The following is a 13,479-nucleotide window of genomic DNA, read 5'->3' as shown; positions in this document are numbered from 1 at the left end:
GTTCATCCATCAGCTCCAATATATCCTTTGATATCCAAGGTTTTCTACCAGTTCTCTTTGTTCTGCCTAAGTTCACTTCTGCTGACTTAAGAATTTCCTTTTTAACATTCTCCCATTCTTCTTCTATAACCTGTTTTACTGAAACCTCTTGTGATGTCCTTCTCAAGAATCTTATTTACCTCCTCTTCCTCGAGCTTCTCTAAATTCCACAGATTTATCTGACACCTTTCCTTCAGGTTTTTAAACCCCAATCTACATTTCATTATCACTAAATTATGGATACCATCAATGTCTGCTCGTGGATATGCTTTGCAGTCGATGAGTTGATTTCTAAATCTTTGTTTAACCGTGACTATCTGATACCTTGCAGTATCACCTGGCTTTTTCCATGTATATATTCTTCTACTATGATTTTTAAACTTGGTGTTGGCAATTACTAAATTATACTTCATGCAAAACTCAATAAGTCTGTCCCCTCATTCATTCCTTTTGCCCAGCCTGTATTCACCCATAATATTTCCTTCCTTGCCTTTTCCGATGCTTGCATTCCAATCTCCAACTATTATTAAATTTTCATCCCCTTTTATGTGTTTAATTATTTCGTCAATTTCTTTATTATTTCACACTCTATCTCATGATCATCATTATCATGGGCAGTTTAGGCAAATACGTGTTAACAATCATTGTCAACTTAGGTTTTGATTTTATCCTTATTACAATGATTCTATCGCTAAGCCTTTTAAAATACTCTACTCTCTTCCCACCAATCTTCTTGTTCATTACGATACCTACTCCTGCCTGCTCAAAAATCACCTGACCAGAAGTTGTTTTCCTCTTTCCACCAAACCTCACTAATTCCTACTACATCTACATTTAACCTATCCATTTCCCTCTTTAAATTTAACCTACCAACCCTTTTTAGACTACACACCCTTTCCACGCTCCAACTCGTAGAATGTTATTTTTTAATTTTCTGGTGACCCCTTCCTTAGTAGTCCCCACCCGGAGATCCGTTTATAATAGTTTATAATAAAAACACAATTTATTTTCTTTTTAATGGTGAAATGGTTTTCATTGATATCTCCTCAGAACCTGGATAAAATATTGCTTCTTGTAAGTTATTACAAGAATTATAGAGTTATTCAGTTTGTCTATGTTAAAAGTATGAAGTAAGATCATCTAAATATTTTCTTCAATAGTCATATAAGATATTACAAGTTGAACCCACATTGACAATTATGGGTAAGTAGTAAAGTTTATGAATGATTAATGCGGAGCGACATTACCGCCGATTGTGAAATTCGGGCAGCAGTACGTTTTTTTGTTTTCCAAAACATGATAGCGGCCGAAATATAGGAAACTGCGTAGGTGTTACTGTATACGATGTTGATGCTTGAATAAAGAATTGCCCAAAAATGGTGTGAAATATTTACGAACAGTTTAACGAATATTGGAGGACGACCATTGACATGCGAATTCTACGACTTAAAGTAGCGCCTTGATAATGAAATAACAAAACGTGTTTTATCACCCGCAAGGATTTCCAATTTTTTCCCAGGAACTTCTAGAGCAGTTCTTGATAAAGATCGTTCGTCTAGATTTTGGACAAGGTTTAATCGTGTTAGGTACCGCACTGTTAAATCGAGTATACAAGTAATTCCGAATGAGGTCTGCGTTGGCATTTCTGACGAGTAAAAATACAGAGAAAGTAAGAAAACTATTTTTTCGATTTGGTTGTTGCTGATAATGAAACATGGGTGTTGTATAGGACACTGGAGACGAAAACCACTTTATTCACTGGCATCATATTTAGCTACGGAAAAAACAACGCAAGTGTAAGGAAAGTTTCTGTGCCTGAGTTGAAACTGTCCACGATCATTTGGGATCGATTTAGAGTAGTGTGATAATACAGGTTCTGGTTCATGCATCATCGCTGCCATCATGATCATGTGGCCAGGTCAAAGTTAAGAACTTTTGATTCTGCTTACCAAAACCCGTCTTTCCAAATATATCGCTTTATCGCTGTTATCAACAGCCAAATTTGAATGTTCTGAACTACTGGTCCGATCAAAAAGTGTTCAGGTAAAAATATTTTTGGGTGGATGCCTTGAATATAAATATATACGTTTCGTCAAAGTAGATTCAACGATTTGTGATGTATTATAGGAACTTTACCTGTTGCGGAACTCTTAGGTCATCGAAAAATGCTTATTACATACAAGTTTTTATTAATTTAGATTATTTTTACAGATTTATTCGATATAAATTCTAAAAACTGATTTTGAAATTGTCATTCTCAGAAATTATAAGCTAATAATAAAAAATTGGGGATAGAATTCCAGCCAACAAGATTCCCGACCGAAGTGTAAGTGTTTTTAATGATATAATGCATTAAATAAATATTTGAGCAAGATATATTGGAGGTATCTTTGACCGGTAACTTATACAATCTCTGGGTAGCGTCTTATTATATTGCGTTTGCAATGCTGTTGCGTCTTATTATGTATTTGTCAGCGAAGATTTGTTCCTCCCTTATCAGAATTATAAGTTGCAGAATAATAATTGTATTATTCCATTTTTGGGACAAAAATCTGTGCGCCATCTAGTTTAGAAGTAAAGATTATATACATAAGCATATAAAGATTGTACGCTATTTAGTAGCAATTTATCCGAACTAAGTGTGATTTATGGGCAAAATAAATTAACTTATCCGCCATCTTTTGAAGATTTGCTCCAACCTAATGCGATTTATGCGCCACGTACTGTTGACTTCCGCCATCTGTTGTACTTTACTGTAACCTAGCTCCGATTAATCTGCTATCTGGTGTAAGATTTAAAAACTAAATCAGAATTTCGCTGTACAGAGTTAATATCAATATATTATCAGGATAGTATATACTTACGAAAGTTTGTAACAATTCTGCCGATAAAAAATCCTATCCACTTAATGAAACTACCTCACATTGTTTCCTGATACTCTGATTAAATGAAATGCACTGAAGCCACGGTAAAAAAACTGCAATTAATAGGTATAAAATACTACAATGAAAGAATCAAATAAACTGTAGTATAATTTATAGTTACGAATTTCACGTACCTGTCTACAAAATTATGGATGACTTATTCCCATCTAACGGCAATTTACCAAATTTTAACTACTATTTATCCGTCCATCAGGTGGAAATTTTAAAAACTAAACTGGTTTTTTGTGGTTTAATTCATAGATCCCGGATTTTTACCAGGGTAGTTACTTACAAATAGGTTTTAAGTTATTTGCTAATTATTAAATAAAAAAAATTAATTAATTACCTTTATATACTCGTAAAGTTTTCTATAATATTTATGATATGTTTACTGTCCACAACAATAATATATTCAATGAAATCGTGTAGTAAAAGTAAATAAGAAGTGTATTTGTTGGATTGTATTTTATAGTAATTTCTTTAAGAATCACTCACTTACTTACATCTTACTTATCTGATGGGCTGTTCACGCACACTCATAATTCGTCACCCTTGTTAATACACATATCAGTTCCGTTGACTAATTTAGGCGACGGGTCGTGTGTGCTCTGTGTGTCTATTTGCCTGTCTTTTACTGACTAGAAAACGTTCAAAACATGACTTGCCATCCGTATAAAAATACTGCGTAACATATCATTAAGCGATTCAGAGAAACAAATGATCGTAAACGCGTTAAAAAGCGAATTACAGTTCATTCGTCCGTGGCAATATTCGACGTTGTCAGAAAAACCAGTTATGAACGAGAATTTGTGACCGGTCCGCGTATAACGTGGGCTTCCAGTCGAGGGCTGCTCGTGAGTTACTGACGTCTAATGAATCTAAATTGAGTTTAGTCGAATAAAATGTAGATGAATTTAATAAAAAACGCACAAAACATAAAAATCTGGAGATTGAGGACAACAATGATCTTCCGGGTTTTCGGAGAAAAACATTTTATAAACTGTTAAAACATATGAATTTTAGTTATAACCTATGAATTTCTAGTTAGTTATACATAAAAAGTGTTATTTGGCTAGATTGATTAATTTGTTTAAATTATTTCTCTTTTATTTAACACACTTAGAAAGTAGTTGTACTTCTTTTTTTAATGATATAGTGGTTTCTCAAATTTTGATTGACCATATATTGACGACGTAAACAAATGAAAAAAAGCTGGCAAAGCATTGCATTTCTTTCCCGGCTACGCCGGTGAAGGATAACATGATAAACTATAACTTTTATGAAAGTAAGAAAAAAAAATGCTTCTTATTTTGGGTGCGGAATATAATGTACACGCCAAACCTACTTTAATTTTAATAGCTCTCTAAGTGATGAAGAAAATAATAAATACTTTTTTTTAATAACAAATTGGAAGAATTACAGGCAAAAAATAAAACAGAATATATATTTTCTAGAGGTGGGGAATAGATTTTAAGAAAAGGTTTTCTAAAATTATTCATATGTAGGTTAAGCTTAACAAATTTTATTAAGTAAAGTTTTCTCTAAATCTAACACCCCTTCAATAAACGCTAAAATAAAAAAAAATTCAAAACAGCATTTTTGCAGTTTTCGGTGCGGGGTCTGTAATTGAAAAAAAAATTGTAGAAATTTCGTGATACCTCTATATATGAAGTATAAATTTTCAAAAAAACTTTGAAAAATAAAACTTTTCGTTTGACTTCATCGCCCGTCTAAGTACGTAAGAGAAAGAAATTTACTCAGCAATCCGAATAAACGGAAGTGGATTTTACTACTAAAATGTTGCACGTAGGGCAGCAAAAATTAGTAGATATGAAATGCAAATTTCAGGAGAGGGTAATGCCCTGCTGTCGGCATTCATGTTACTCCCTCTATCCAATTGAACTCGGTTTTATTACATTGTAAGATATCTTTAAAAATTAAACGTGCAGTTAAAATATTTATACTGAATATTCGTATCGATTCGTTACTGTTCTTACCTGAGCGATCATAAATCCGGTTTGTTGTTCACCATTTATATCTCGATTGGGGTAACCCATCTGTTCGCCGGCCTGAACGAATGCTAATACCAAAGGCGTCCTCCATGGTGCTTCTTGTACCGTTAAGTAACCGCCGGTACCGTGATACTTACGGTTTCTCGCTAGATACGGATTTCTGTTGTCTTCAGATTTTCTAAAATAATGAAGTACCTAATCGAATAAAAAGGAAGAAAAAAATATAATTTAGCCTTTATGGAAACAGATAAGAAAGGAATACAACATAAAACAGATAATAAAATATTTTAAGATGCGATAAATGCGTTAAAGTTCAGTAACGCAAAATACATAAGAATTCCGTAGCGATTTATCTGTGCAAGGAGGATAGGAGTGAACAGAACATCGTACTAAAACTGGAGGAAGACCAAGAGTAGGCCGAGGTACGACGGGTGGATTAGATTCGTTTAAAAAAACACACGAAGAAAAGGTGTAATGCGTGGGATAATGTAAAAAAGTAAAATGACTTACGATGCGACGTGTTAATGATTATGAAAATCGATTAAATACCTCGATCCGGTTACGAGTATTGTTACTTAGTGAGGATAATTTAAAAAGCAGTAAGAGTAGCATAGAAAACTGCATCAAAATCGGCAATTCAGTGACAAAAGAACCTTGCTAATAAAATTTGGTAACTGAATCTGTAATGGTTTTTGGTGAAATCAAGAGATCTAGGTATTTAGGCAAAAATATACCTTAATACATATTACCGGTATAATATAAGCTTACAGATGGTTACTTGCCGATTGATTTTGCAGGAAGGAAAATACGCGGTAAATAAACCCAACAACCCACCGGATTGGTCTAGTGGTGAACGCTTCTTCGCAAATCAGCTGATTTCGAAGTCGAGAGTTCCAACGTTCAAATCCTTGAAAAGGCAAATACTTTTATACGGATTCGAATACTAGATCGTGGATACCGGTGTTCTTTGGTGGTTGAAGAATCCTCTGAAGTAATACCTGACGGTGATTCCCGGAAGCTAAACAGATAAAACCCATCAAATGTGATCGAATTTTGCGGAAACGATCGTAATGAACTCTGAAGGTGATTCCGTTAATTAAATTCATTCATAAAAAAGAAAATTATACATTCTAATTAACAGGATAGTATGAAATCTGAATCGGTTCTTCTCGATTTAAAAGAGTATAAAGAGAATGTATAATTCCGCTTTTAAAAAAATTGAAATCGGTTATCAACGATGAATGAAATCTGATGATTGCATTACGCAGTATCTGATGCGTATACATAGAATATAAAACAAAACAACTAAGCAATCGCTATCAGAAAAAATAGTGCCAGTAGATACTGCAGGTAATTATGGAAAACTGCGTGGCAACGATTTACTTAAATAAAAATTTGTTGGGATTTATTTACTATAATAATTTTTTTTTCATGTAATGAACACACAGGGGATAGAATAATAATTTTTATTAATTCATATCTGAAGAGGAATAGTAGATACCACGAGCCAAGGTAATCTTGTTTTAGAAATATCAGTGTTATGTTTTAACATTAAAAAAAAAAAAAGATAAAGAATGTTATTAGTAATACAGTTTCTGACATCCGTTCAAAAACTTAATATTCCGACCCCAATGCGGCCTAGACTTCCGTTGTCAATTTCTTGTTATCGTTATATACTTAATCTCCATTTATTTCAACACCGTTCATCGGTGCCTCAGTGGTTCTAAGCATGTAAGTTTTTCCTGATTTCTAGCCGTTCGTTAACATTAAATATCGCATTCGAATCGAACTGAGATCGTACACCGATGAAGTTTTTCGATTGTGGAACGGGATGAAGTCACTCAGATACAAATCCGACTAGTACGGAGGATGTTTCGTATGTTTAAAATCTACTGCGACTATGGTAAAATTCGGTCGATGTGGTTTGTATCGTTCTTCTGAAAATAAACGCCTTCAGCCGACATTAATCGTCTCATCTTTTTTATTTCGTACTCAAAATTGAGAGGCATAATGCCGTACTATTACGATCTGACCACTCTTTTCCAAGAATTCTACCGTTTTACGTCTCTCATATCGCATAATAATTGTTTCAACACCTTTACGGTAGAATTGATGACACGAAAATTCAGTACAGTTCATCATACCGTGTCTTTTATGTCTCAGAATAAAAGTGCCTTAAAAAAACCCGTGCCGCAATCCCAGCAACGAATCTTGGCCAAAGTTTTTTTACTTTTACAAAGGCTTGTCGAATTAGATGGACGCACTCATCTTCCGTATGCCTTTTGATTTTAGGTCATTGTTTGTGGGATCATCGAGCTGTTAGCTTTTTATATTATACCGATCATTTATGATCGATTCCAGATCGCAGATCAAATACCTTAAGCTATTACGAACACTAACTTTTTCGATCGTCATCTTATTAGTGTTGTTATTGTTTTCAGTGATGATCGGGATCGTAGACTTTGGCCTTTTATCATCTTCTTATGACGTCTTCCCACGCCTAAACTTCCTACGCCACTTCACTTTCTTGTAAAATACTGTACCTTCCCTGAACTTCTTCCACTACTTCTTAATTTACTGAGGGAATTAAAATTTCGGGAAAAGATATTTTACCACTATTTAACGACTTTTATCCTTTTTAATTGCGTAATGCTTATCACATCGTTACAGAAAGCCTAATGTTTTACAGACCGGTTACAAAATACGTGTGATAAGTGGGAGTGAAGTTTTAAGCCCTTATTCCGTGCGCAGGTCGGTCAGAATATGAATTATTTGAACAGTCCTTGTTCGTTTTAAGAATATGGAAGGAAGAATAGTGAGAAAAACTAAACCGGAAGCGTGTGAAATGTTTAGTCGCCGATCGCAACGTGTTAATTTATTGGTTAATGGAATACAATCTTAAGATGCTTTATTGAAGTGCGAAAAAAATTATAAACACCTTAATTATTATTATATTATAATCTGTTTACCTCATCGTATCCCCATCCAGGATTTCCCATTCGTTCCCACTGATCATAATCATGACGATTGCCACGCACGTAAAGCATGTAGTTTAGCACCGAAGACCCTCCGAGTACCTTACCTCTTGGCCAACTGCAGCGTCCACCCTTAAATCCTAGACAAGCTCTACCTAAAACAATAAAAAAAAATTTGATTCGTTTATAAATCTCAATCGTTCAGGAGTTATTAGCTAATTAAAAATAATTACAAAAAATACTATCTTTTAGTATACAAAAAAAAATATTTTTAGTAAGTTGATGTTTAGTAAAATACAAATCAGATAGAAATTTAGAAGGTGCAACCATATCGGTGAGGTATCTGTTGAGAGCCAGACTAAGGAATGATTCCTGAAAGAGGGCAGCAGCCCTTTCAGTAGTTGTTAGGGGCGTGAGTCAGGACGACTTAAACGGCCATATCAACATCACTCAGTCCTCTGAGTACTGCGCAGCTGAAAGCAATGGAAAACTACAGCTACTTTTTTTTCCAAGAAAATGTGGCTCTCTGCATTTTCATATATCAATGATGGAGGCGCCTTCCTTGGTAAAATATTCCGGAGGTAAACTAGTCCCCCGTTCGGATCTCCGGGTGGGGACTACTAAGGAAGGGGTCACCAGAAAATTAAAAAGTTTCGTGATGAACAAGAAGATAGGGAAGAGAGTAGAGTATTTCAAAACGCATAGCGATAGAATCATTGTAATAAGGATAAAATCAAAACCTAAACCGACAACGATTGTTAACGTCTATATGCCTACAAGCGCCCATGATGGTGATGAGGTAGAGTGTGTATACGAAGAGATTGCTGAAGCAATTAAACACGTAAAAGGAGATGAAAATTTAATAATAGTTGGAGATTGGAATGCAAGCATTGGAAAAGGCAAGGAAGGAAATATAGTGGATGAATACGGGCTGGGCAAAAGGAATGAAAGAGGGGACCGACTTAAAGAGTTTTGCACGAAGTATAATTTAGTAATTGCCAACACCCAATTTAAAAATCATAATAGAAGAATACACACTTGGAAAAAGCCAGGCGATACTGCAAGGTATCAGATAGATTATATCATGGTTAAGCAAAGATTTAGAAATCAACTGGTTGACTGCAAAACTTACCCTGGAGCAGACATTGATAGCGACCATAATTTGGTGATAATGAAATGTAGATTGGGGTTTAAAAACCTGAAGAAAAGGTGTCAGATGAATCGGTGGAATTTAGAGAAGCTTGAGGAAGAGGAGGTAAAGAAGATTTTTGAGGAGGACATCGCAAGAGGTCTGAGTAAAAATGATAAGGTAGAGAATGTAGAAGAAGAATAGGAGAATGTTAAAAAGGAAATTCTTAAACTAGCAGAAGCAAACTTTGGCGGAATAAAGCGAACTGATAGAAAACCTTTGGTTTCAGACGATATATTGCAGCTGATGGATGAACGTAGAAAATATAAGAATGCTAGTGATGAAGAAAGTAAAAGGAACTACCGACAATTAAGAAATGCTATAAACAGGAAGTGCAGACTGGCGAAAGAAGAGTGGATTAAAGAAAAGTGTTCAGAAGTGGAAAGAGAAATGAACATTGGTAAAATAGACGGAGCATACAGGAAAGTTAAGGACAATTTTGGGGTACATAAAGTAAAATCTAATAATGTGTTAAACAAAGATGGAACACCAATATATAATACGAAAGGTAAAGTCGATAGATGGGTGGAATATATTGAAGAGTTATACGGAGGAAATGAATTAGATAATGGTGTTATTGAGGAAGAAGAGGAAGTTGAGGAGGATGAAATGGGAGAAACAATACTGAGATCGGAATTTAAGAGAGCATTAAAAGATTTAAATGGCAGAAAAGCTCCTGGAATAGACGGAATACCTGTAGAATTACTGCGGAGTGCAGGTGAGGAAGCGATTGATAGATTATACAAACTGGTGTGTAATATTTATGAAAAAGGGGAATTTCCGTCAGACTTAATAAAAAGTGTTATAGTAATGATACCAAAGAAAGCAGGGGCAGATAAATGTGAAGAATACAGAACAATTAGTTTAACTAGTCATGCATTAAAAATCTTAACTAGAATTCTATACAGAGGAGAGTGGAAGAAGTGTTAGGAGAAGAACAATTTGGTTTCAGGAAAATGATAGGGACAAGGGAAGCAATTTTAGGCCTCAGATTAATAGTAGAAGGCAGATTAAAGAAAAACAAACCAACATACTTGGCGTTTATAGATCTAGAAAAGGCTTTCGATAACGTAGACCGGAATAAAATGTTGAGAATTAAAAAAAAATTAGGGTTCAAATACAGACATAGAAGAGCAATTGCTAACATGTACAGGAACCAAACAGCAACAGTAATAATTGAAGAACATAAGAAAGAAGCCGTAATAAGAAAGGGAGTCCGATAAGGATGTTCCCTATCTCCGTTACTTTTTAATCTTTACATGGAACTACCAGTTAATGATGTTAAAGAACAATTTAGATTCGGAGTAACAGTACAAGGTGAAAAGATAAAGATGCTACGATTTGCTGATGATATAGTAATTCTAGCCGAGAGTAAAAAGGATTTAGAAGAAACAATGAAGGGGCATAGATGAAGTCCTACGCAAGAACTATCGCATGAAATTAAACAAGAACAAAACAAAAGTAATGAAGTGTAGTAGAAATAACAAAGATGGACCACTGAATGTGAAAATAGGAGGCGAAAAGATTATGGAGGTAGAAGAATTTTGTTATTTGGGAAGTAGAATTACTAAAGATGGACGAAGCAGGAGCGATATAAAATGCCGAATAGCACAAGCGAAATGAGCCTTCAGTAAGAAATATAATTTGTTTACATCAAAAATTAATTTAAATTTCAGGAAAAGATTTTTGAAAGTATATGTTTGGAGCGTCGCTTTATATGGAAGTGAAACTTGGACAATCGGAGTATCTGAGAAGAAAAGATTAGAAGCTTTTGAAATGTGGTGCTATAGGAGAATGTTAAAAATCAGATGGGTGGATAAAGTGACAAATGAAGAGGTATTGCGGCAAATAGATGAAGAAAGAAGCATTTGGAAAAATATAGTTAAAAGAAGAGACAGACTTATAGGCCACATACTAAGGCATTCTGGAATAGTCGCTTTAATGTTGGAAGGACAGGTAGAAGGAAAAAATTGTGTAGGCAGGCCACGTTTGGAATATATAAAACAAATTGTTAGGGATGTAGGATGTAGAGGGTATACTGAAATGAAACGACTAGCACTAGATAGAGATTCTAGGAGAGCTGCATCAAACCAGTCAAATGACTGAAGACAAAAAAAAAAAAGAAAAAATTTACCAAAAGGAAATTAAATTGTTTTTAAACCACAGGAAAGATGTAAATCTTTATCCTAAATAATAAAATAACATAACCAAGTTTAAATTATATATATATGTATATAGCATTTATAATATATAATATATTTATAATATAGCATTTAGTTGTATTATTAAATTACTAGCATCCCCATCGCGTCTTCGCCCGCGCTAAATGCGTATAGAACTTTAGGAAAAATTGGAAATACTTTTTTAGTAATTATGTATGGCTGTTGCTTTCAGAATTATCGCTATTCACAACTTACCGGGAAAAATAAAATGTTTAAATAAAAGAAGAGTTTCAAAAATCAAAATTTTAGTGAAATCTGGAGGGTATTGAACTCGTTCAAGAACTACTTTGCTCCCGACACAACAAAGTGTAGGAGTTTCATCATTCCACTTTTTTGGCATCGCGACGGCTATATATTCTAATCTTGTTATTTGTTTGAATATCTTTCAAATTCATATAGTCAATTTCAGGGCGATTATCAAAAGCTGATTTTAGACCTGATATATCTATCAAAGGTCGAATTAGATTTCGAGCCGAGCGTATACACGTTGCGCTTCAAGTCTTTGAGAATGCTCTGGCTTAGATTCAAAGTTATCTACGATCATAAATTCTGGTGGCCCTAGAAGTTCTTCCTATGTGTAACTTCCCCGACTTAAGCGTTATGAAAATATTAATATCGAATTAAAAGTCGACTCTGTGCCGATTATGTGTACGGCTTACCCCGATGGAACTTCTTAGTTCAGGATATAAAAATATACAGAGTCCTACTTTGTTCCCGTGAGGATAGTGCTTGCGGGCCGCGTCAGATTAGACGTTGACATTAAGTTTAATAAAACACACAATAACTTTATGAAGAGGTCGGTATAGACGATGGCAATAAATTTAACAAAAGAAGTTCTAGTTTTTTTATTTATGCTTTATATATTAGTGAGATCGGTGAGGTTTGAACTGCGGTAAGCATTCCGGAGGCCATAAGAAAGCTACAATTAAAGTTTCGTAATGATTGATTTGTAGTTTTCACAGTTATCGGGAACAAACGAAAAAAACCTCTCTATATGGTATTGAGATTACGTTATTGAATTATTGCATACACTGAAAGAGTTATAAGCTATATGTAATAAGTAAATTTAGAAAAAATATGTTTTCAAAATAAATGTCAGATATTGTAAGATTTTTTTGAGAAATAATAAATATAACTTTCATTTTTTGCGTTAGTTGTATATTTTCTATTGAGGTAGATATGCATACATGCATACACAAACAAACAAACAAACAAACACACACACACACACACACACAAATATATATATTACACACATTCACATACCAATGTGAAATTTTATAATGTTAAAATAAATTTGTTTTTATCTGAGAGATTATTTTGATGCTTAATATCTTATTTTATAATAGCTGGGGAAATGTGTATAATTAAATTATTTAATGGCTCGTGGATTATAGTTTAATACTTAAAACTCCAAAAATAATTAGGTCTAATGGTCCGTATCTTAATTAAGATGTGGTTTCCATTCACCATACATAAATTGGTTTTAAAAGAGAGCAAACTTAATGATTTATTCGAGTTTTCATTTTTTTTTTTTTTAATAAACATTAAATCGGTTTAATTGCAGTTCTTTCCAGTACTGAACGAGCTATAAGTGAATTTAAAACTTGAATTTGAAATTTATTGTAATTGTACCGATCCGATACATGTTAGCCTACATATAAACAATTAATTGATTTTTTTCTGACGTTATTGTGACCTAATTCTTATCAGCATCCAAAGAAAATCTTCGGTAAAAATTATGAATTGTTTTTCCTTTGTTATTTGCTGTAGTGTTTTTTCAAAAACTGTTTTGATAAAATGCATACTCGTCCAGTATATCGTATAAAATTGGTTTTCGCTAGAGATTGAACCCTGTTTGGAAACCATAACCTTCGTACTTTCATTAATTATAACCTTTTTTGTATTTTTTTTATCCCTTAATTTTCGTAAATGCATTCTCACCAAGTAAAACATCAAGAGACAAGTTTGGCTAAATAGCGAACGTTAAAGCTACCGGCGAAAATTAAAAAATAATATGTAATTCAGTGTAAATTTTATTTGTTTATGTCTTGGTGAATGCGTTATGATCGTGTAAATCATATTAAAAAAAAAATCAATTATAAAATATCGAAAACT

The 13,479-nt window shown here is 33.8% G+C and overlaps 1 protein-coding gene and 1 long non-coding RNA gene across 3 annotated transcripts in view; one reads left to right on the top strand and one right to left on the bottom strand.

The window, feature by feature from the left end:
- The window catches only part of LOC142323607 (glucose dehydrogenase [FAD, quinone]-like), a 136,591-nt gene that overhangs the window by 14,554 nt on the left and 108,558 nt on the right, over window positions 1-13,479 (bottom strand). For both annotated transcript variants that reach the window (XM_075363450.1, XM_075363451.1), the window contains exons 4-5: window positions 7,945-8,105; window positions 4,961-5,170 (exon numbers count right to left, since the gene is read on the bottom strand). In XM_075363450.1, coding sequence (XP_075219565.1) covers window positions 4,961-5,170; window positions 7,945-8,105 — 371 coding nt within the window. The remainder of the gene's footprint in view (window positions 1-4,960; window positions 5,171-7,944; window positions 8,106-13,479) is intronic.
- The window catches only part of LOC142323608 (uncharacterized), a 470,455-nt gene that overhangs the window by 380,472 nt on the left and 76,504 nt on the right, over window positions 1-13,479 (top strand). The window lies entirely within an intron of this gene.

Source organism: Lycorma delicatula, chromosome 4 (assembly GCF_047948215.1).
Source record: "Lycorma delicatula isolate Av1 chromosome 4, ASM4794821v1, whole genome shotgun sequence".
NCBI classification, from domain to species: Eukaryota; Metazoa; Arthropoda; class Insecta; order Hemiptera; family Fulgoridae; genus Lycorma; species Lycorma delicatula.
This window is presented reverse-complemented; position numbering and strand designations above follow the sequence as displayed.